Raw genomic sequence first — 24673 nt, forward strand, 5'->3', positions numbered from 1 at the left:
AAAAACACACTAAAATGCAAATAAATAACATTTCTTCATAAATTTAGGTCAAAATGTATTCTGCTACATTTCTTTGGTGAAAAGACCCCAAATTAGTGTATATTATTTAGTCTGTAGGAAAGATATAGAGTCTACAAACTATGGGATATACAGTATCTCCCAGAAGTGAGTACACTCCTCACATTTTTGTAAATATTTGATTCTATCTTTTCATGTGACAACACTGAAGAAATGACACTTTGCTACAATGTGACGTAGTGAGTGTACAGCTTGTATAACATGTAAATTTGCTGTCCCCTCAAAATATCTCAACACACAGCCATTAATGTCTAAACCGCTGGCAACAAAAGTGAGTACACCCCTAAGTGACAATGGCCAAATTGGGCCCAAAGTGTCAATATTTTGTGTGGCCACCATTATTTTCCAGCACTGCCTTAACCCTCTTGGGCATGGAGTTCACCAGAGCTTCACAGGTTGCCATTCGAGTCCTCTTCCACTCCTCCATGACGGAATCACGGAGCTGGTGGATGTTAGAGACCTTGTGCTCCTCCACCTTCCATTTGAGGATGCCCTACAGATGCTCAATAGGGTTTAGGTCTGGAGACATGCTTGGCCAGTCCATCACTTTTACGCTCAGCTTCTTTACTAAGGCAGTGGTCGTCTTGGAGGTGTGTTTGGGGTCGTTATCATGTTGGAATACTGCCCTGTGACCCAGTCTCTGAAGGATCATGCTCTGCTTCAGTATGTCTCATTACATGTTGGCATTCATGGTTCCCTCAATGAACTGTAGCTCCCCAGTGCCGGCAGCACTCATGCAGCCCCAGACCATGACACTCCACCACCATGCTTGACTGTAGGCAAGACACACTTGTCTTTGTACTCCTCACCTGGTTGCCACCACACACACTTGACAACATCTGAACCAAATCAGTTGATCTTGGTGTCATCAGACCACAGGACATGGTTCCAGTAATCCATGTCCTTAGTCTGCTCGTCTTCAGCAAACTGTTTGCGGACTTTCTTGTGCATCATCTTTAGAAGACGCTTCCTTCTGGGCCGACAGCCATGTAGACCAATTTGATGCAGAGTGCGACGTATATGGTCTGAGTACAAACAGGCTGATCCCCCCCCCAACCCCTTCCACCTCTGCAGCAATGCTGGCAGCACTCATACGTCTATTTCCCAAAGACAACATCTGGATATCACGCTGAGCACGTGCACTCAACTTCTTTGGTGGACCATGGCAAGGCCTGTTCTGGGTGGAACTTGTCCTGTTAAACCGCTGTATGGTCTTGGCCACCGTGCTGCAGCTCAATTTCAAAGTCTTGGCAATCTTCTTATAGCCTCAGCCATCTTTATGTAGAGCAACAATTCTTTATTTCCGATCCTCAGAGAGTTCTTTGCCATGAGGTGCCATGTTGAACTTTCAGTGACCAGTATGAGAGAGTGAGAATGATAACACCAAATTTAACACACCTGCTCCCATTCACACCTGAGACCTTGTAACATGACACCGGGGAGGGAAAATGGCTAATTGGGCCCAATTTGGACATTGTCACTTAGGGGTGGACTCACTTTTGTTGCCAGAGGTTTAGACATTAATGGCTGTGTGTTGTTATTTTGAGGGGACAGCAAATTTACATGTTATACAAGCTGTACACTCACTATGTCACATTGTAGCAAAGTGTCATTTCTTCAGTGTTGTCACATGAAAAGATAGAATCAAATATTTACAAAAATGTGAGATATCTGACAATCGATCAATCAATGTACTGACAGCCAATCTCATTTCTTGAGACCAGAAAACACCGGCATAGTACAAATACCCCCAAAATTACCCATTTTTGAAAAATAGACAGTCCAAAGTATTTAGTAAGAGGCATTGTGAGTTTTTTGGAGATTGTAATGTTTTGTTACAATTTTTTGGAAAATGTAGAAAAAAAAAACAAAAAACAAAAAAAACACACACATTGTAGCAACCTTGCTCATCAGAGTTGGATGCGGAGTTCCCCTTTTTTATTAGAAGTATTCCTCAATCCTTCATTCCCTACCCCCTCCCTTCCTGAGAGACACAGGGACAGATGTGTAAGTGTTAAAAGTTGCTGGCAGGCTGGAGCAGCAGGGGGCCCAGCGCTACAAAGCCCCCCCATAGACACAGCAGACACTCTGTCCCAAGGCCTGTGTAAAATATCACACCTCCTAACCAAGATAAGATAGTTTTTTCCCTGGACTTGAAAGAAGTTGGAACCTCATAAACCCTACCAGCCAGGTGACAGAAGTTAATTGAACATTCCTCAGGTCAGCTGTCACCTATGGTTCATATCATGGATTATGAAGCTGTCAGTTTTAATGCAGAGCCCATCCGAGCATCCCGCCCAAAACAGGGTATTGGCCAGTATTCGGAGCCACCCCCCCCCCCCCTGCAGGGGGACTTTAAAAGACAGGCTGGCAAGCCTAAAGATGAAAGCTAAAGAGATCTCCTAATTTTAACATCGTAACAGCAGGAGATCAAAGACCCCTCTGCAACTTGGATCTGCTTACCTTAAGGCTTAACATGTCAAGTAACTTAACCTTTTAACTTCTTCCTGTTATCTCTATGCTGAACTGTTTTCTACGCATAATAATATATATATTAGTTACATTTTTACTCTTTTAGTAATAAATTTTTCTTTCTGAAAGTGTTAGACTGTTTCTAAGCGCTTACTTGCATTTCACGAATTCCTGCCTTTTGAAGAGACGCTACTGTGTTTGTTTAATCTTCTGCCCAATCAGCCTGCGGTGACTGTATTGTACAGGAGATTTTTCAACCATTACAGTGTATATTGGATAAAGAGAGTTTCCCCTTTCTCTGTACAAAAAGTGGTGGTGGCAGTGAAAGGTTAGTTGCGTGATTAACCCGACCCAGTAACAAGCGCATTCAGGCTGCTGGGGCGTCGATTGTGTTCCATTAGCTGGACAATCGTTGTGCAGGGTGCAGCTGAGTGTGGCATTGTTACGCACGTCACATCGCGGTTTTAGATCGGCCGGTCCTTTGGTCACGAGTTTGGTGAGAAGGTCTGGGGTCTGACGCCGTGGGCGTGACGTATAATTGTTGGTCGCGGTCGTGCGATTATCGCATGTTGATGGTGGTGATCGGGCAACCGTGACACACATCACAACTTTTTTTTTACATATTGTCACCAGTCCAGTACAGCATGATTATATAACTTGTGTGGCAGTGATCAGGGACACTGAGTGGCGACAGCACGTAAAAAAAAAAAAAAATTTAATTTTTTTTTTCACTTTTTTTTTAATTACTTTTTTTTCTTTTTTTACGATTTTTTTTTCAGCACACTGTGACCAGAGCAATACAATGTTACTATAATAACATTGACCTAATCTGGGCAAGTGATCAAGACTTTTTCTTTTTACCCATTATGATTTCTAATACCAATGTATTTAATTGATATTTGCAATCATTGTTACAGAATGAAACTGATTCCTTCAGTCTTTTGTTGTGATTAGCTGTGATTGGGCAAAGATGATCACATGATACAGATGGGCTGTGATTGGCTCTGTCTGTATCATGTGACTGCTTTGATCAATCACATCTAACAACATAATTGTATATAATGGATGGCATGACAGGAAGCCATCCATTGTATACAATTGACATGGGATCTGCTGTGATTGGTCATGGTGGTTGTAGTGATATGTCACCGGCTGTGTCCCGTGTCATCTGACACCCAGTCACAATGGTGAGTGTCCTGCCCAGCCGTCAAACTGCTATAGGCCAGGCAGGAAGGTGTTACACATGTCCAGTAAAAAGAAAATGTAAAAAAATCAAATTTAGGCCAAAATGTAGTCTGCTAAAAAAAAAAAGAAAATCCCAATCCGTGTTAATTAATTGGTTTACAGGAAAGTTGTAACGTTTACAAATGGCGGAATAGATACTGGAATTTTTTTTTTTTTAATACTAATAATGGCGACGATCAGCAACTTTTAGTGGGACTGGGGCGGGCATTCTGACACTGGGGGAACTGACTTGGTGTCACAGACATCCTCAGTGACACCAAGTCAGTTAATGACACTGGGTAAGAAGGGGTTAACATCTGGGACAATCAAAGGGTTAAATGAGCGCTGTGCTTTACTGTGTAGACATGCTGCTGTGTATGGCTGTGCAGAGAGATACAAAGCAGCATGTCCTTGCTGACAGGGGAGAGCTCAGTGTTGTTCACATACAGGTCTCTCCAGTCAGCTCCCTTGACAATTAATGAATCCTGGCTGAGAACCGGTGGGCGGGACCCGGTGATTGACATGCCGAGGAGCCAATAATAGTGTGGGTAGGGCGGCACGTGCGTGGGAATTTTGGGTCCATGACTAGTTCCCTCATTTGTGGGGATTTCCTCTCACTTCCTGTTGTGGCTCCGGGGCAGGAAGCAAAAGGAAATCCCCCAAAGGGGACACAGAGGGCAGAATCACCTGACAGGGGTCCTCCCCCTTCATGACTCCACCCAGAATGGCTAAAGTGTTCCCTGGAGTCCTGCTTTAGACTGGTCGGAGGGCAATGCGGCGGGCGCTCTGAGCCGGGAGGGGGACGCGGCCTCTTTAAGGGCTGTTAGGGTGAGTCCCCATCTACCAGGAAGCCAGGGGGCCCCACACAGGACAAGCACAGGCCAGGAAGGGGGAAAGTTGTGGTTACCCAGCTCCAGGTGATGACGTCGCCGTTGCTCGGGTCCTCCAGCAGCGCCCAGAGCTTCATGAGGAAGGCGGGGACTGGGGGAGAGCCGAGCGGGGCGGACGGCTCCTTCATCCTGACACCGGACACGGGGACCCCCTCACACAGAACGACACCAACTTCCGGGACACGCAACGCCACACCCCCTTCAGCGCTCCGTGGACGCGCCTCTGATTGGCCGAGAGCGGCTTCGCTGACAAATTCCAGGAGGTGTGGCCGACGCTGGGGGGGGCGTGTGATCGGGAGGAGCGTGACTTTGGAGAAGGGTGTGCGCTGTTCGGTAAAGGGGTGTGGCCAGGAAGGCTAAGGGCTCTGGGAAGGGGTGCGACCAGATTGGTGTTGGCGTGTGATTGGGGGGAGCACGGTTGGGGGTGTGTGGCCGAGAAACGCACTGGTTGGTGAGGGGGTGTGACCAGATTGGTGTTGGCGTGTGATTGGGGGGAGCATGGTTGAGGGAGGATGTGGCCGAGAAACGCACTGATTGGTGACGGGGTGTGGCCGGATTTGTGTTGGGGTGTGAATGGGAGGAGCATGGCTTTGGAGGGGGATGTGGCCGAGAAACACACTGGTCGGTGAGGGGTGTGGCCTGGAAGGCTGAACGCCTGTGGTAGGACAAGCAGATGGGAGGGGAACAGCTTTGCGAGAAGGTGTGGCCTGCTCTGAGGGGGGTGTGGTGGAGAGTGCACAGTTCTGTGAAGGGGGTGTGGCCGGCTTTGAGAGCGGGTGTGGACATGAGCGAAAGCAAATTGTTGCTGGGTAGTACCTTCTCAGTGGGAGGGGCCGGGAGTTGGGCAGCTTTGTAAGGGGTGTGGTCGAGAAGTTGGTTTGTGAGAGGGTGTGGCAGGCAAGCACAGGGTTCGGGGTGATAAACCCCGCCCTGGAGGAACATTCTGGCGATGCCTGATGAAGGTGGTTGTAGCTGGGCTCAGCAATCGCTATTTTTTTTACAGTGTAGCTGTATATTACTTTCCGTTCCCATTGCCTCCTCTACAAAAAAACAAAGTCTTCTACATAAAGGGGGTACATTGAATGACGTAAACATTCCAGAACAGTGTAAAGCTGCCCATACCCATATAGATTGGCGGAAGAACATTCGTAAGAAAAGTCGTATGAACATTCTGTGTACAGTGGGTGAATGTCGTTCGAAATTTTCCTTCGCTTTTAACATTGGACTTTAAAATGAATGCAATTTCTGAATGATAACCCCATACACGGGCCAAATATTCATCTGATCGACAAACGTTATCCTTCCTGATCTTTAAATCTTCCTGCCACTGCGCTAAAAAAAGAACATCGATGTGACCCCAACTAACGGTTAGAAAATCTCACGAATATTCTTGAAACAAAAATTTCCGTATGAAAAACTATACGTGTAGGGCCAGTTCACACTCCATGCGTTTCAGTTGCTTTTTTTTCTACTTCCAAAACGCACAGAAAGTCGGTGATATGGTGGTCAATGTCATAGTTCACATCAGTGCTTGCAAAAAAAAAAAAAAAAGTAGAACATGCTACATTTTTCCTGCATAGAACTGTACTGGAACACGGTGAAACGCATCAAAAATGCACCGGAACGCACCAATAACACATTCGAACACACCCTATTTAAATTGAAGAAAAAGGGCGAAAAATTAACTGAAACGCAGAAAAAACGTGCATGCAGAAATGCGTCCAGAACACATCTGGACTGCGTTTCTATAGTGTGAACCGACCCCTAAGGACCAGTTCACACTACATGGGTTTCAGTTGCTTTTTTTCTGCATCCAAAACATACAGAAAGTAGGCGTTATGGTGGTCGGCAGGGGCGGACTGATCATTTGGAAACTCGGGCATTGCCCGAGGGCCCGGGGTCAGTAGAGGGCCCCATGAGATGCCCCTGGCACTTTTTCATAGGCTTTTGAGTTTGGGCAAGGACACAGGGGCCCCATTATGCCCTATTGCCCGGGGGCCCGATGAGTTGTCATTCCCCCCTTGGTGGTCGGTGTCATAGTTCACATCAGTGCTTGCAGTAGTAGTGCGATTCGGATGTAGAAGTAGAACAGGCTGCATTTTTCCTGCACGGAACTGTACTGGAACACAGTAAAACGCATCAAAAACACATTTGAATGCACCCTATTTAAATTGAAATAAAAGAGGGGGAAAAACACATCAGAACGCATCAAAAATGCATAAAAAATGCATACGCAGAAATGTCTCCAGAACACATCTGGACTGCGTTTCTATAGTGTGAACCAGCCCTAAGGGCCAGTTCACACTACATGTGTTTTGTTTTTCTTCTGCATTTCAAAACGCACAGAAAGTAGGTGATATGGTTGTCAATGTCATAGTTCACATCAGTGCTTGCAGTTCCAGTGTGTTCCGGATGCAGAAAAAAAAAGGACAACAGTCTACATTTTTCCTGCACGGAACTGTACTAGAACGCAGTAAAAAATGCACCGGAACGCACCAAAAACTACATTAGAACACGCCCTATTTAAATTGAAGATAAAGAGGGGGGGGGGGGAATGAACTAGAACTCATCAAAAACACACCGGAACGCATCAAAAATGCATTTAAAAAAAGCGCATGCAGAAATGCATCCGGACCACATCTGGACTGAGTAGTGTGAACCGACCCCTAAGTACCAGTTCACACAACATGCATTTCAGTTGCTTTATTTCTGCATCCAAAACACACAGAAAGTAGGTGATATGGTGGTCAGTGTCATAATTCACATCAGTGCTTGCAGTTGCAGCGTGTTCAGGATGCAGAAAAAAAAAGTACAACAGGCTGCATTTTTTCTGCACATAACTGTACTGGAACGCATGAAAAACGCACCAAAAACACATTTGAATGCACCCTATTTAAATTGAAATAAAAGAGAGGGGGAAAAGACATCAGAACGCATCAAAAATGCATAAAAACCGCACATGCAGAAATGTCTCCAGAACACATCTGGACTGCGTTTCTATAGTGTGAACCAGCCCTAAGGACCAGTTCACACTACATGCGTTTCAGTTGCTGTTTTCTGCATCCAAAACGCACAGAATAGTAGGTGATATGATGTCATAGTTCACATCAGTGCTTGCAGTTGCAGTGTGTTCTGGATGCAGAAGTAGAACAGGCTGCATTTTTCCTGCATGGAACTGTACTGGAATGCGGTAAAACGCATAAAAATGCACCAAAACTACATTAGAACGCGCCCTATTTAAATGTATAAAAAAGAGAGGGGAAATGAACTAGAACTCATCAAAAACACACCGGAACGCATCAAAAATGCATAAAAAAGCGCATGCAGAAATGCACAGCTGGATTGCATTTCTATAGTGTGAACTGACCCTTAACCTCTTCAATACCGGGCACTTTTACCCTCTTCCTGCCCAGGCCAATTTTCAGGTTTCAGCGCTCTCACACTTTGAATGACAATTGCGCGGTCATGCAACATTGTACCCATATTAAATTTTTATCATTTTCTTCACACAACTAGAGCTTTCTTTTGGTGGTAATTAATCATCGCCGGGGTGTTTATTTTTTGCTAAATTAACAAAAAAAGGCAGAAACTTTTGAAAACAAAAACACGTTTTTCTTTGTTTCTGTTATAGTTTGCAAATAAATAATTGTTCTTCATAAATTTAGGCCGAGATGTATTCTGCTACATGTCTTTGGTGAAAATAACCCAAATTAGGATGTATTTTTTAGTTTGTAGGAAAGTTATAGAGTTCACAAACTATGGTATAGATCTGAATATTGATCAGTCCTGAAGTACTGTCGGCCAATCTAATTTCTTGAGGCCCAAGAATGTCAGAGTAGTACAGATATCCCCAAATGACCCCTTTTTGTAAAGTAGACAGTCCGACGTACTTCATAAGAGGCATGGCGAGTTTTTTGAAGTTGTATTTTTTTTGTCATTTTTCGGAAAATGAAAAAATTAAAAAAATTATTTTCAATTTTTTTTTACATACTGTCACCAGTGCAGTACAGCATCATCATATAACTGGCATGGCGGTGATCAGGGACACTGGTGACAGTATGAAAAAAAAATTATAATTTTTTAAAATTTTATTATTTTTAATTTATTAATTTTTTTCTTTTTTTTAAGATTTTTTTTTCATATTTCACTATGACCAAAGTAGTACAATGTTACCATAGTAACATTGTACTACTTTGGGGAAGTGATCAGTATTTGTTTTTTTTTTACACAATTTGCTTATAGCAAAGAATTATTTTGCTATAAGCAAGCATTTACCTGAATGACATCGATTCATTCAGGGTTTTTTTTTTTTTGTGCTTAGCTGTGATTTGCCCATGGCTAATCACATGACACAGCTGGGCTGTGATTGGCCCAGCTTGTGCATGTGATCGCTGTGACCATTCACAGCTAGACACACTAGTATACAATGGATGGCATGAATGAAGCCATCCATTGTATACAACTGTCATGTGACCTGCTGTGATTGGTCACAGCAGGTCACATGGTACTGGCAATGGGGGCGGTACTTAGATCTCTCATCTGCCCTGTCCAAGGTATGTGAGATGGAGAAACAGCTCTCATTGTTTGAACACTGTTTGTGTGCAGTAAATTATTGTGTGGAGTAATTTAAATGTTCTGGAATGACATTCTGCGGTTTAGCCACAAGATGTCACTGTTTTCCTAACACAGCCTCAGACTGCATAGACATTTCTATATTCATGAAGTGGTGGGGTTTTTCACACAGAGTTTAGAGAACAGGAAGGAGAGACAGCAGCCATGTTTTGGAGGATGGTGAACACAGGAGTCGTGTGAGCAGAGAATCTGATGTCATCCAGGTGTGAGAACATCCCTCAGTAACCAGAGCTGCAGCTAAGTGAAGCTGATCATATCCTAAACCCTGATCCTGTTCAGAGAAAGGAAGATTGCTGCCAGGAATGCTGATGAGAGCAGAGGAAGAAAGCAATATACACTGCGATACATACATGCTTGCTGGAGAGACATTTGTTCTGTTCAGAGTCATTAGCGGATGCAAAGCAGACTCGGGTCAGTAAGATCGTGCACCTCATTTCAGTGTTGGCGCCTAGAGACTGAGTCCAGGCCTATAGTTAGTTAGTTAGGGTCTCTGTTTGTGTCAGGCCGCAAGTGTTGTTACTGATTATTGGAAGGACTCCACCACTTAAAGCGACATTTCACATTGGAGAGCTGATAAAATCCCACAAACTCAAGCCAGACTGGCGTTTTGCTCAGAAGGAATACTGAGGCACGTGCTACAGGACCAGTTATGGGAGGGGGAATACTGTAGATTTGTGTAAGATTGTAAGCTGTTGTGCTGCACCGCAGGCTAGCCCATACCATACACCCATACACTGATTCCTGCTCTTTTAGGGTAATAACAGGTAAGGTGTGGCAGCTTAGTTGTGCCCGCCAGTAGGTAAATTACTTCACTTTCTACCTTCATCCATCAGAAGGCGCCTTGCTGTGCAACACAAGGGTCTCAGCCTTTGGGCTGGGTGTATGTACATTTATTGTATGTTCCCAGCATTTGTGGTTGTGTTTATTTGCCACATCTAAGTAAAATTCTGTTGTGACAAAAGCTGGTGTTGGGGTTGCTTTCCTCGTTCGTGACTTCACTGTATCCTGGGGAGCCCACCCCGGTAAACGGCTTACAGGTACACGGCCAGTGACAGATCACGATGCTCCTCGGCTCTGCGGGCATGCAAACTGTGCACGCTCGAAAGGACTCCATATGGTGTCCACACGGAGGGACGAGGGGTTTTGCAGGCCGCCATCTGGCTATAGGCCGAGCGGGAACCTTTTAAGGGCCAGTTCAAACTACATGCGTTTCAGTTGCTATATTTCTGCATCCAAAACGCACAGAAAGTAGGTGATATGGTTGTCAATGTCACAGTTCGCATCAGTGCTTGCAGTTTCAGTGCGTTCCGGATGCAAAAGTAGAACAGGCTGAATTTTTCCTGCATATAACTGTACTGGAACGCGGTAAAACGCATCAAAAATGCACCGGAACGCACCAAAACCACAATAGAACGCGCCTTATTAAAATTTAAGAAAAAAAATAGGGGGGAAAATGAACTGGAACACATAAAAAATGCACCTGAATGTGTCAAAAATGCGCATGCAGAAATGCATCCGGAACGCATCCGGACTGCGTCTCTATACTGTGAACCGACCCCAAAGACCAGGTCACACTACATGCGTTTCAGTTGCTTTTTTCTGCATCCAAAATGCACAGAAAGTAGGGGATATGATTGTCAATGTCATAGTTCACATCAGTGCTTGCAGTTCCAATGCGTTCCGGATGCAGAAAAAAAAGTAGAACAGTCTGCATTTTTCCTGCACATAACTGTACTGGAATGCGGTGGCATATTGATCGAATGGGCTGTCCACTATGGATCAAAAATGCACCGGAAAGCACCAAAACCATATTAGAATGCACTCTATTTAAATTGAAGAAAAAGGAGGAAAAATTAACTGCAACTCATCGAAAACGCAACGCATAAAAAACGCACATGCAGAAATGCATCTGGACTGGGTTTCTATGTTGTGCAGTTGGTGGGGTGGTAAAAATAGGTGGTTGAGCTACAGTATTATACCTACTCCACCCCCCAAGTAGTTCATGTCTGTTTTTTTTTTTTTGCTGCATTTTTTACTGAGGATTTTGCCACGTTTATTGCGCATTTTGAATTTATTGCGGCAAAATGTGCGTCTGCTTGCCATATTTGGGGTGCCATTAACAATGAAATGCAACACTCGTTTTTAGTGCAATTCACAAACACATGCAAAAAAACCGTGCAACTGACCCAACTTCCCTTCCAATTGATCGGGACTCATTTTCAAACAGGTTCAAGGGTGCAATGTTATTGATCATGTTGCATCGATCGGCAGCATGGAGATATTTGCTCATGAATATTATCGTATTTCAATTGATCAGACTATGAGACTACATGGTGGAAAGAGAGATGCGATCAATAACGGACGATCATATCTTGATCGAAATCCACTACCCTGCATGTGGCATATTGATCGAATGGGCTGTCCACTATAGATCAAATATTCAAATGGGCGGGATAAATTTGAAAAGAGATCGATCATTTATTGATCACCACACACAGACATTTGTTTTCATTTTTTTAATACATTTTTTCCTTCTGGTTGGATACAATGTATCTTTTTTCTTCATTTACCCCAGGTTCACACCCAGGGACGGACTGACCATTCGAGCACTGCCCGAGGGCCCGGGATCAGTAGGGGGCCCCATGAGATGCCCCTGGTACCTTTTTCATAGGCTTTTTTGAGTTTGGGCAAGGACACAGGGTCCCCATGATCCCCTATTGCCCGGGGGCCCCATGAGTTGTTAGTCCGCCCCTGTTCACACCTAAGTGTTTTCTGCAGCGTTTTGCACGATTTCCTATGGGACAGGTTCACATCTCTGCGTTTTCACCCGGTGCGTTTTTTGGAAAGGGTCAGGGACTTTTTTGAATGTGAAACATTGCGTTTTTGGTTCTATAGAGTTCAATGGGAACGCTGCAGAAACCTATGTAGTGCGTTTTTATGCATTTTGATGTGTTTTGCATTTGAATCTGCTTAGCAACAAGAAAAAAACCGCAAAAGGCATCAAAACGCATGTGCAAAAACACAACGCACTGCAGAATCAAATCAAATGCAGACTGCATAGGTGTGAACTTAGCCTCACCCTAGATTCACACCTAAGCATTTTCTGCAGCGTTTTGAGGAAACACACTATAGTCCATTTAACATGATTTCATATGGGACACGTTCACCTCTGCGTTTTTGCCCGGTGCGTTTTGTGGAAAGGGTCAGGGACTTTTTTAATGCAAATTGTTGCGTTTTTGGTTCTATAGACTTCAATGGGAATGCTGCAGAAAGCCATGTAGTGCGTTTTTATGCATTTTGTGTTTGAATCTGCCTAGCAACGAGGGAAAAAAAACGCAAAATGCATCAAAAATGCATGTGCAATAACAAAAATGCACTGCAGAAACTGATCAAATGCAAGCTGCATAGGTGTGATCTTAGCCATCTGGTCTCCCCGGACCCTGCATTCGCTATATCTGGTCTCCCCGGACCCTGCATTCACTATATCCGGTCTCCCCGGACCCTGCATTCACTATATCCGGTCTCCCCGGACCCTGCACTCACTATATCTGGTCTCCCTGGACCCTGCATTCACTATATCCGGTCTCCCAGGACCCCGCTTTCACTATATCCGATCTCCCAGGACCCTGCATTCACTATATCTGGTCTCCCCGGACCCCACATTCACTATATCTGGTCTCCCAGGACCCTGCATTCACTATATCCGGTCTCTCCGGACCCTGCATTCACTATATCTGGTCTCCCAGAACCCTGCATTCACTATGTCTGGTCTCCCGCAGTACACAGAACATGGAAATGCAATTATTTTAGTAAATATAAACTTCTAAATACCTTTTCTCAGCAGTACATAGCAGTATTGTGACTTCTATCAGTGTCCAGCAGAGCACTGGTTAAAGCTTGTAGGAGGAGTTTTCATTCTGCTCTAGGAGGATGCAGAACCCATGACCTCTGTCTGGACAGTGCTGATTGGCCCTGTGCTGATCACATGCATCCTCCCACTAAAAAAAAAAAAAACCTATCTAGCAATACACACCAAACTGAGCATGTGCTAAATGTCTACAGTTCAGTCTGTCTTATCAGGAGATAAGAGGTGGACGCTTGAATAAGGGGAATAACAGAGCAGTCAAGATCAAATGGCCTTCTAACACAATGAGGAGGATTGGCCCCTTAGGTTCCACAGTGAGTATAACAAGCATGCTTTACTGCATATACAGACTGATTTTTACTGTTGTGGGTTTAATTTAACTCCTTCTCAACCACTAAGAGCCCAACTAAAAACGGCATCTAAGCCCTGACAAAGGGGGAACCCAATAGTCCTAAAACATGGTGGCTTGTCATCTTTCTTACCTTTGGACTGATTTGATGAAATAATTAAACTTTGACTTTTATGAATATAATTGGACACTTTTAGTGCGGTGCTATTATTCTTCTGGCACCTTCCATTGTTCACCAAGGGTGTCTTTGAAGCTCATTCACTTTAGAGGAGTACATAGCCATAGTCATCGTTCTCTGCAAACTGAGGAACCAAATCAGTTTCTGGATCCAGCCCCTCCTATCTACATCATTCTGCCACATATGTACCACCCTGCCCCAGGCTGGATAAATCTAGTTTTAGGCTGTTCTTCACCTAGCTGAGTAGCAATTGAGTTTCTAGGCATGGTTAGGTCTCCCTTGGCCTGGTGGTTGATTGCTCCTGCCTGCTTCTGGAAGAAGCTCCCAGAAATAGCGTAGAATGTCAGCCACTGGGTTTGGAATATTTATCTGACCTGGTACGCTCAGGAAGTGTGGCTGGGGAGAAGATAAATATTTGGGAGGCCCTGTTCAGTCTCTCGTTTCCTGGGGCCTCTGCCCCTGGGGGGCCAGCCTGTGTTCCTAAAGAGATGTTGCTGTTAGGCCTCAGCATGTACTTGGCTGAAGGTTTGAAAGGTCCCAGACTAAAAGACATTTGCTGGAGGATGTTACCTTAGAAGCTAAGTTGAAAAAGGACCCTTTCACTGAGGAGTGCCATAGGGAGGCTGGTTGGAGCAGTCTTTGGACATTGTTAGTAGGACCTTTTACCTAGCTCTTCAGCTGTGGCAATGCTTTAAGGGTTAGACACCAGAGGTTGCTACAGGGACTGGGACTTCTCAGATTAGCTGGCTGTCCCCTCTACCTCCAGCAATATTTAAAGCTGCTACTGAAGAACTTTGCTTGAGAGATTATCCTCCAACACCTGCAAGTGTTTTTGGAGTATCCTGCTCCCTCATTCCTCTGCCCTGTTCAAGTACTGCAAGAAAGCTCCAAAAACCCATACACAAAGCTTATATTTGTCAGTGTGCTCTGGAACTGGTACCTGGGCTGGACAGGTAAGGGAGACCAGTAAATTTCTAGTGGCCCCATCCAGGGTAAGCACTACATGTATACTTTTGACCAATCCCAGGCATCAATCTCCTATATAGCCTCTAAATCTGAGGGTTCCTAACTTTTTTATTTTCTTATGATTACAGACCCCATTGGATTTCCCAGTAGATCCCTATACCCCCTTCAGCAAGCTGTCCAAAACATTATCCTCATTGGTATAATTTGGTAACTGTATGGCTTCAAAAGATGCCCATAACTTGGCATATTTTACCCGCTTCAACACCACCTATATATACGGCCTGGTATTGAAGCGGGTAAACTGGAATCATAATTGAGGCTACATCCATGATCCCGGTATCATTTTTTCAAGCAGGCCATTTTCCTTTTAGTAAAAATAATCAAAGTGACTGCCTCCCACTGCTGCCGACGCCACCTTTCCCAGGCTCTCCTGTCCAATTGGGGAGCCCGGGAAAGATGCGACCGGCGACATTGGCTCCCCTAAACACACTGAGAGAAACAGATGTTCCTAGCACTGTATGACGCAAAAAAATGGAACGATGAGGATTTTGTCACATCCGGTTTTGGTTTGTGTACACACAGTTACTGCCTTCTGAAGCAGCAGATCAATTCGATCTTGGTTTGATCTGCTGCTTTGGAGGCCAGAGGAGAAATCTGGATTCCCAACCCATCTCCCTTCCCAGGAGAAATCAGATTTCCCCATAAAGAGGGCTTGTCATGGCTCATGCTTTCACAAGGGGTGTTGTTCATCCCTTGTGAGAACAATAAACGTAATACAAAAAAAAACAGTACAGTGTAAGAAAAAAAAAATGTGCCCCTAACACCCCGTACTTTTGCAAAGGCTAATGCATGTCAGTCCCACACGCATATGTACACAGCAATCACAGCACAAGCGAGATATCGATATGAACATCAGGGTGAGAGCAAGAATTCTAAGACCAGACCTCCAGTATAACTCTAAACTGGGAACTTGTAAATGCTTTTAAAGCATCACCAGTTGCCTGCCGCCCTATAGCAGAAATCATGTATATATGGCAGTTAGTCAGTCCCCCCCCTCGTGTCAGAATGCCCGCTGCAGTCCCGCTATAAGTCACTGACGCCGCTATTACTAGTATAAAGAAAAAATTCTAGTATACAGTCAGGTCCAAAAATATTGGGACATCGACACAATTCTAGCATTTTTGGCTCTATACACCACCACAATGGATTTGAAATGAAACGAACAAGATGTGCTTTGACTGCAAACTGTCAGCTTTAATTTGAGGGTATTTACATCCAAATCAGGTGAACAGTGTAGGAATTACAACAGTTTGCATATGTGCCTCCCACTTGTTAAGGGACCAAAAGTAATGGGACAATTGGCTTCTCAGCTGTTCCATGGACAGGTGTGTGTTATTCCCTCATTATCCCAATTACAATGAGCAGATAAAAGGTCCAGAGTTCATTTCAAGTGTGCTATTTGCATTTGGAATCTGTTGCTGTCAACTTCTCAGTGAAGCAAGCCATCATTAGGCTGAAAAAACAAAACAAACCCATCAGAGAGAAAGCAAAAACATTAGGCGTGGCCAAAACAACTGTTTGGAACATTCTTAAAAAGAAGGAATGCACCGGTGAGCTCAGCAACACCAAAAGACCCGGAAGACCACGGAAAACAACTGTGGTGGATGACCGAAGAATTCTTTCCCTGGTGAAGAAAACACAACAGTTGGCCAGATCAGGAACACTCTCCAGGAGGTAGGTGTATGTGTGTCAAAAGTCAATAATCAAGAGAAGAATTCACCAGAGTGAATACAGAGGGTTCACCACAAGATGTAAACCATTGGTGAGCCTCAAAAACGGGAAGGTCAGATTAGAGTTTGCCAAACGACATCTAAAAAAGCCTTCACGGTTCTGGAACAACATCCTATGGACAGATGAGACCGAGATCAACTTGTACCAGAGTGATGGGAAGAGAAGAGTATGGAGAAGGAAAGGAACTGCTCATGATCCTAAGCATACCACCTCATCAGTGAAGCATGGTGGTGGTAGTGTCATGGCGTGGGCATGTATGGCTGCCAATGGAACTGGTTCTCTTGTATTTATTGATGATGTGACTGCTGACAAAAGCAGCAGGATGAATTCTGAAGCGTTTCAGGCAATATTATCTGCTCATATTCAGCCAAATGCTTCAGAACTCATTGGACGCCGCTTCACAGTGCAGATGGACAATGACCCAAAGCATACTGCAAAAGCAACCAAAGAGTTTAAGGGAAAGAAGTGGAATGTTATGCAATGGCCAAGTCAATAACCTGACCTGAATCCGATTGAGCATGCATTTCACTTGCTGAAGACAAAACTGAAGGGAAAATGCCCCAAGAACAAGCAGGAACTGAAGACAGTTGCAGTAGAGGCCTGGCAGAGCATCACCAGGGATGAAACCCAGCGTCTGGTGATGTCTATGCGTTCCAGACTTCAGGCTGTCATTGACTGCAAAGGATTTGCAACCAAGTATTTAAAAGTGAAAGTTTGATTTATGATTATTATTCTGTCCCATTACTTTTGGTCCCTTAACAAGTGGGAGGAACATATGCAAACTGTTGTAATTCCTACACCGTGCACCTGATTTGGATGTAAATACCATCAAATTAAAGCTGACAGTTTGCAGTTAAAGCACATCTTTTTGGTTTAATTTCAAATCCATTGTGGTGGTGTATAGAGCCAAAAATGTTAGAATTGTGTCGATGTCCCAATATTTATGGACCTGACTGTATATACCGCCATTTGCATATGCTATAACTTTCACGTAAACCAATTATTTTATATGTATTATATGTAACTCTTCTCCCCCTAGTGAGTAAAAAGCATATTGCACCTCAATGTGCTTTAAAGTAAAATAAGCTAATAATGATTATTTAATAAAAAGGACAAAATACTTAAAATAAAATTAAAAATACCCATGAAGTCACCCATAACATGGGTTTACAATCTTATTGCATGTATAAACCACCGATCACTCCACGGGAATATCAAATATAAAATATTACATATATATATAATCACTGATGTAAATAGATGCCCATATACTAATCCATTAAAATTATATTTCTTCAATAGTTGGTCATAGAACAGATCCCTACAATTAAAATATTCTATTATATACTCCGCACATAAACGCATGATGAAATAAACTATTGGATAAAAATAATAAAATTAAAATACAATAGAGTAAACAGCCAGATATTACCATGTAAAACTCAAAAATATTAATTATTGCTAATAAAGCAGTTCAAATCAAAATCTACGTTCAGGCCTTTCGGGACCTGAGTCTTTGTGTCAAAAATCCATTTAGATTCTGATTTGCTTAGAGATCTCACTTTATGGTCCCCCCTCCAGTGACCCTTGTATTTCTCTATTCCCCAAAACTTCAGCATAGAGGGGTCTTTATTATGGTGGGTCAAGAAATCCATTTTGATTCTGATTTCGATAGGTCCATTAATATGGAGGATAATATGGAGGATATTTTTAAACAACCTGAGAATGACACAAATGGAGATTTAGATACTTTATACAGGAGGCTTAGACACCTTATGGAAAAAAAAGTATCTGTATGGTGGGATATGACCACCTATGAAAAGTATTTAAAGGATAGGTTGGTTCCTAGGAGATTGAGGTGGGATATCCCTATTTGTGATGGCCTCCTAGATGAAGAATCATCCGAAGAATGGTTTAATTTCTTTAATGAGAAAGGTCTTAAATTGTTAAAATTTTTATTAAAAAGAAAAGAGAAAAAAATGAGGAATTTAAATACACAAGTGGGAGAAATTAAAGAGAAATTGGAACCGTTTAAAGATTCTCAGGAAATGTCCAATATGACTAAACGACTCAATAAAGATTTGGAAAAATTAGAGCAAGAAACTAAATATAAAAAAGGAAAGAAATATTTAAGGGATCGTAATGATTATAAAAAAGATGTGGTTTTCAAATGGCAATCCACTCCTAAGTCATTGGAAGCCGCATCTGTCAATACCACCCCGGTAAAGGAAACCATCATTGAAACCAATAGGATGCCTACTACCTCACAAAATGGCCCATATAGGGATTATAAAAACGCAGAGTATATGTGTAATAATTATCATACGCCGAGGAATGGCTGGAAGCCCAATAAGGGACCATATTCCAAGAAATTTAAAAATAAGGAGAATGGTAATTATTGGAAGGGGCAAAATCCACCATATAGACCATCGTATGCCCCAAGGAATAATTATGTACCACATCCACCTAATTATTATGGAAGACCAGATCAGAGACAATATTATGTACAGAGTCCTAGACAATATCCACAGGATAGATGGTATCAATATGAAAATAGGAGTCCTATACCAGTTTATAATAAGTATGAACCTCTAGATTATGACTATCCAGTAAGGGATTTTTTAGAGAGGGACAGGAGTCCCTTCATAGACAGAGGAAGAAGCCCCCCAAGAGGAGGGGCTGCAGGGCAGGGCGGAAGGCCCAAAAGAAAAAGAGAGTAATTGGGGAGGGGGTTTTTAATTTGAGCGGGTCCAGTATCACAAAAGAAGAAATGCTGGTACTGGACAAAGGACTCAAGTTTGTCCCACCCAAACCAGTTAGTAAATTTGATGTATATATAGATACCCAAAAGTTCATTCAAAAATTAAATATTAAGAAATATTTTATGAGCTTACCAGGAGCTAAGAACGTAACGAGCAATGTTGCGAATAGTAGCATTGTACATTCGAATCTACGGAACAGATCACTTTTTAATCCTCAATTATCTAATAATGGCCAGATAGAAGCTTTCAAGAAAATGGTCAACCAAGATTTGGATAAACTGGTTGTTCCAGAGAAAAAATGTTTTAACAAAAGTTTTAATAACAGTTTGCAGACACGCTTGCCCGACTACGCTTAGTATTGTTTCTATTGTTATCTGTTGGAGGTTTGGGTTGGTTTGTTTGCACTGTGTTGTTGCTTAGTCTTGCACTGCGTCTTTGTTTTGTTTAGTCTTAATAAATTGTCTTTTTCACACTATACCTGAAGTCTGCGTTTCCCTGTGTCAGTCCACACATTTCTGGTCATACCCAGATCCCTAACAGAACACCAAGGCCATTCTTGACCAGAAGTGGCTGCACAGGGAAGCCATCTTGGCTTATTGTTGTCGGGAAGGATGCATCTTGATGAGGTGATATATTTGTCTCTGCTAGTCTTTGAAGACAGAGATTATGCTTATCAGACTCTGAAGGAGTATACCCGGGATCAACTACTAGAGTGCATAAGGATTGCTCATTGTCTAGTAGATCAGGGCACAGAGTTCTCTGAGGTGCAACCATTGATTCAGGTTTGTGCAGAGTTGGCTTCATCTGGTACCCCCGAATGCAAGGATGAATTTTTGCCGCCATTTAGTGCCGACCAGGTAGAGTCCCTGGTGTGGTTATTGGAGGATGATGTGGATTACTTCTTGGAGCGGTATTCTGCATGTTCACAACAGGTGCTAAGAGATTGTATAAACGCAGTGCAGTCTTTGACCAGACAGGCTTTGTGTAAACTGAGCTTTGTTCAACCCATACTGCAGACATGGTCAGACTTGTTGCACCCAGCCTCAGTCAGCTTGCAACGTCATTCCTCTGCTCAAGGCACTCTTCCTGCATCCCCGACAGCACCCCCAGTGACAGCCCAGTATACTCTAACTACCACATATCAGTCCCCTGCTCCCACTCGCTGCACCTATCCTATCTTTAACCCTGTAAAGAAGTCCTCTGTAGCAACTGCTCCCTCCTTTGTTTCATCCCTCAGCTCTTCTCTGCCTACAGCTGCTCTATCCACTTACAAACCTGCGCTTACTTCCTGTGCTCCAGTAACTAAAACCAGGAAAAAGCAAAAATTCTTTCCAACCAATACCATCCTGCCAGTATCCAAACCTGGTCAGCCTGCCGTCTGAGAACCCGCCTTTCGTGGTTCAGCCTGATACCCTGATGCCCGATAACCCAGTGTACCCTACCCAGCTTGATGACTCAGTGCCCGCTGTCGAGCCAGACGATCCAATGCCAGATGAACCGGTGCCCGCTGTCGAGCCAGATGACCTGATGCCAGATGACCCGATGTCCGCTGTCGAGCCAGATGACCTGATGCCAGATGACCCGATGCCCGCTGCTCCGCCTGATGGCCCGGTGCCCGCTGCCTTGCCTGCTGCCCAGCCTGCCGTGCCTCTTCCTGCTGCCCAGCCTGCAGTGCCTCTGCCTGCTGCCCAGCCTGCCGTGCCTCTGCCTGCTGTCCCGCCTGACGTGCCTCTGCCTGCAGTCCCGCCTGACATGCCTCTGCCTGCTGCCCAGCCTGACGTACCAGCTCCTGATGCCCAGCCTGCTTCTGGAAATCTTGTCTCCAGCAATCTGCCTTCCTGCAGTCTCCTACAAAAAGATAGGTCTATCAGCAGGAGACCCAGCCAATCCCTTGATTCCGGCAGTGGGATGTCCAGCCAGTTGCCGGACCCAGGCGGTGGAACATTTGGGCCATTACGGACTGTTTGGAGCGTCCTGAGGCCGCTCCTTGAGGGGGGAGTACTGTCAGGATAGGACTTGCCAGTGGTGGTGGGACTCACCTGCCTTGTGAGCTGCAGTACCAGGGCTGGCCAGCGGGTGCTCTCAGCAACCAGAGGCTCACTCCTGCAATGAGCCATCACCTGAAGCTGATTACAACAGGTGTATTTAAGGAATGGCCAGGCCTGTGATCAGGGCCTTGGTGTATGTTTCCCATGGGCCCCTGTACCTGCATCCTGTCTGCTTTCTGCCTGATCCAGATTCTGCTTCGATCCCTGACTGTCAGGGCTCCCGGGTATGACCAGAGGTGTGTGACTGACGCAGGGAAACGCAGACTTCAGATATATTATAAACAATATAATTTATTAACACTAACAATACAAACATAAACGCAGTGCAATACTAAAACATAACACAGTGCAAACAAACCAAACCAACCACCCACAGATAACAGTACATACAATGCAAGCGTCGTCAGGCAGGCCGGGTCAATATCAATCGGGCAGGTAGGTACAGGGGGAGCAAGCAGAGAATGGTCGGGGTCACAAGCCAGGTTCAGCAGGTAGCGGGCAGCGTGGTACAGAGGGTCAGGCAGAGGGATGGTCAGGAACGAGCCGGGGTCAGAGCAGTCCAGATCAGGCAGGGTCAGCAACAAGACAGGAACAGGATGCAGGAACAGGATACAGGGCCCAGGAAAAACACACACCAAGGCCGAGTCTGCAGGTCTGGCCATCCCTTAAATAAACCAGTATAAGCAGTTTCAGGTGTTTGGCTGGCTGCAAGGTTGAGTCTCTGATTGCTGGGAGCACCCGCTGGCCAGCCCTGGTACTGCAGCCCATAAGGCAGGTGAGTCCCACCATTGCTGGCCAGTCCATTCCTGACAGTACCCCCCCCCCCTCAAGGAGCGGCCTCAGGACGCTCCAAACAGTCCTAGCTGGGCAAAGTGTTCCACCGCCCGGGTCTGGTAACTGGCGGGATATCAAAGACTGGCACACCGGGCAGGACTCCGGGCAGCGGCACACTGGGCAGGACTCCGGGCAGAGGCCCATCGGGCAGCGGCACAGCGGGCAGAGGCACACCGGGCAGAGGCACATCGGGCAGAGGCACTCCGGGCAGAGGCACATCGGGCAGAGGCACTCCGGGCAGAGGTACATCGGGCTGCACTCCGGGCAGAGGCACATCGGGCTGGACTCCGGGCAGAGGCACATCGGGCTGGACTCCGGGCAGAGGCACATCGGGCTAGACTCCGGGCAGAGGCACATCGGGCTGGACTCCGGGCAGAGGCACATCGGATCACCAGGCGAAGCAGCAGGCACCGGGCCACCAGGTGGAGCAGCAGGCACCGGGCCCCCAGGCAGGGCGACAGGCACCGGGCCCCCAGGCGGGGCGACAGGCATCGGGCCCCCAGGCGGAGCGGCGGGCGCCGGACCCCAGGCGGAGCGGCAGGCGCCGGGCCCCCAGGCAGAGCAGCGGGCGCCGGACCCCCAGGCGGAGCGACAGGTCTCGGGCCCCCAGGCGGAGCGGCGGGCGCCAGACCCCCAGGCGGAGCGACAGGTCTTGGGCCCCCAGGCGGAGCGGCGGGCGCCGGACCCCCAGACGGAGCGACAGGTCTCGGGCCCCCAGGCGGAGCGGCGGGCGCCGGACCCCCAGACGGAGCGACAGGTCTCGGGCCCCCAGGCGGAGCGGCGGGCGCCGGACACCCAGGCGGAGCGACAGGTCTCGGGCCCCCAGGCGGAGCGGCGGGCGCCGGACCCCCAGGTGGAGCGACAGGCATCGGGCCCCCAGACGGGGCGACAGGCATCGGGCCCCCAGGCGGGGCGACAGGCATCGGGCCCCCAGGCGGAGCGGCGGGCGCCGGGCCCCCAGGAGGGGCGACAGGCATCGGGCCCCCAGGAGGGGCGACAGGCATCGGGCCCCCAGGCGGAGCGGCGGGCGCCGGACCCCCAGGCGGAGCGACAGGTCTCGGGCCCCCAGGCGGAGCGGCGGGCGCCGGACCCCCAGGCGGAGCGACAGGTCTCGGGCCCCCAGGCGGAGCGGCGGGCGCCGGACCCCCAGGCGGAGCGACAGGTCTCGGGCCCCCAGGCAGAGCGGCGGGCGCCGGACCCCCAGGCGGAGCGACAGGCACCGAGTCACCAGGCACAACAGTGGGCTCCGAGTCAACTGGCATGACCGCTGGCACTGGGTCAGACATTGGATCGTCTGGCTGGACAGCAGGCATCGGGTCACCAGGCATCAGGTCATTTGGCTCGACAGCGGGCACCGCGTCATCTGGCAAGGCAGTGGGCTCCAAGTCAACTGGCATGACTGCGGGCACTGGGTCAGACATTGGATCGTCTGGCTGGACAGCGGGCATCGGGTCACCAGGCATCAGGTCATTTGGCTCGACAGCGAGCACCGCGTCATCTGGCAAGGCAGTAGGCTCCGAGTCAACTGGCATGACCGCGGGCACTGGGTCAGACATTGGATCGTCTGGCTGGACAGCGGGCATCGGGTCACCAGGCATCAGGTCATTTGGCTCGACAGCAGGCACTGCGTCATCTGGCAAGGCAGTGAGCACCACGTCACCAGGCACGACAGTGGGCTCTGAGTCAATTGGCACGACAGCGGGCACCGGGTCATCAGGTACCGGATTTTCTAGCTCGACAGCGGGTATCGGGTCACCAGGTATGACAGCGAGCACTGGGTCACCAGGCATCAGGTCATTTGGCTCGCCAGCGGGCACCGCGTCATCTGGCAAGGCAGTGGGCACCGAGTCACCAGGCACGACAGCGGGCTCTGAGTCAATTGGCACGACAGCGGGCACCGGATCAGGTACCGGATCGTCTGGATCAACAGCGGGCATCGAGTCAACTGGCCTAATAGGATCATCAGGCTGGATCAGTTCATCAGGCTGGGTAGAGGCATCAGGCTGAATGGAGGCATCAGGCTGAGTGGAGGCATCAGGCTGAGTAGAGGCATCAGGCTGAGTAGAGGCATCAGGCTGAGTAGAGGCATCAATCTGAGTAGAGGCAACAGGCTGAGTAGAGGCATCAGGCTGAGTAGAGGCATCAGGCTGAATACAGGCAACAGGGTGGGTACAGGCATCAGGCTGGGTACAGGCATCAGGCTGGGTACAGGCATCAGGCTGGGTACAGACCTCAGGTTCTCAGACGGCAGGCTCACCGGTTTGGATACTGGCAGGATGGTATTGGTTGGAAAGAATTTTCGCTTTTTTCTGGTTTTAACTACTGGAGCACTGCAAGTAAACGCAGGTCTGCAAACGAATGGAGCAGCTGGAGACAGAGAAGAGCTGGAGGATGGAACAGGGGAGGGAACAGTTGCTACATAGGGCTTTTTTACAGGGTTAAAGGCAGGATAGGTGCAGTGAGTGGGAACAGGGTACTGACATGCGGTAGATAGCAGGGCAGGAGGAGCTGTTGGGAATGCAGGAATAGAGCTTTGAGGAAATAGATTAGAAGCAGGACTGGGTTTTTGTAAGCTGACTGAGGC

The 24673-nt window shown here is 46.6% G+C and overlaps 1 protein-coding gene across 3 annotated transcripts in view; it reads right to left on the minus strand.

Annotated features, from left to right (window-relative positions):
- Positions 1–4933, minus strand: part of LOC149463402 (heat shock factor protein 3-like) — a 112174-nt gene extending 107241 nt beyond the window's left edge. The window contains exon 1 of one of the 3 annotated variants that reach the window (XR_016312403.1): positions 4682–4931. Coding sequence is in view for 2 of the 3 variants with exons in the window: in XM_089674895.1 (XP_089531021.1) it covers positions 4682–4792 (111 nt within the window). In the remaining variant the exon portion in view is untranslated. Of the gene's footprint in view, positions 1–4681 lie in introns of all 3 variants that reach the window. The other 2 variants (XM_089674895.1, XM_089674896.1) reach the window with 2 other exon arrangements.
- Between the last annotated feature and the right edge of the window lie 19740 nt (positions 4934–24673).

Source organism: Staurois parvus, unplaced genomic scaffold (assembly GCF_062004578.1).
Source record: "Staurois parvus isolate SC_StPar_1 unplaced genomic scaffold, SC_StPar_1.0 ptg000154l, whole genome shotgun sequence".
Classification (NCBI taxonomy): Eukaryota; Metazoa; Chordata; class Amphibia; order Anura; family Ranidae; genus Staurois; species Staurois parvus.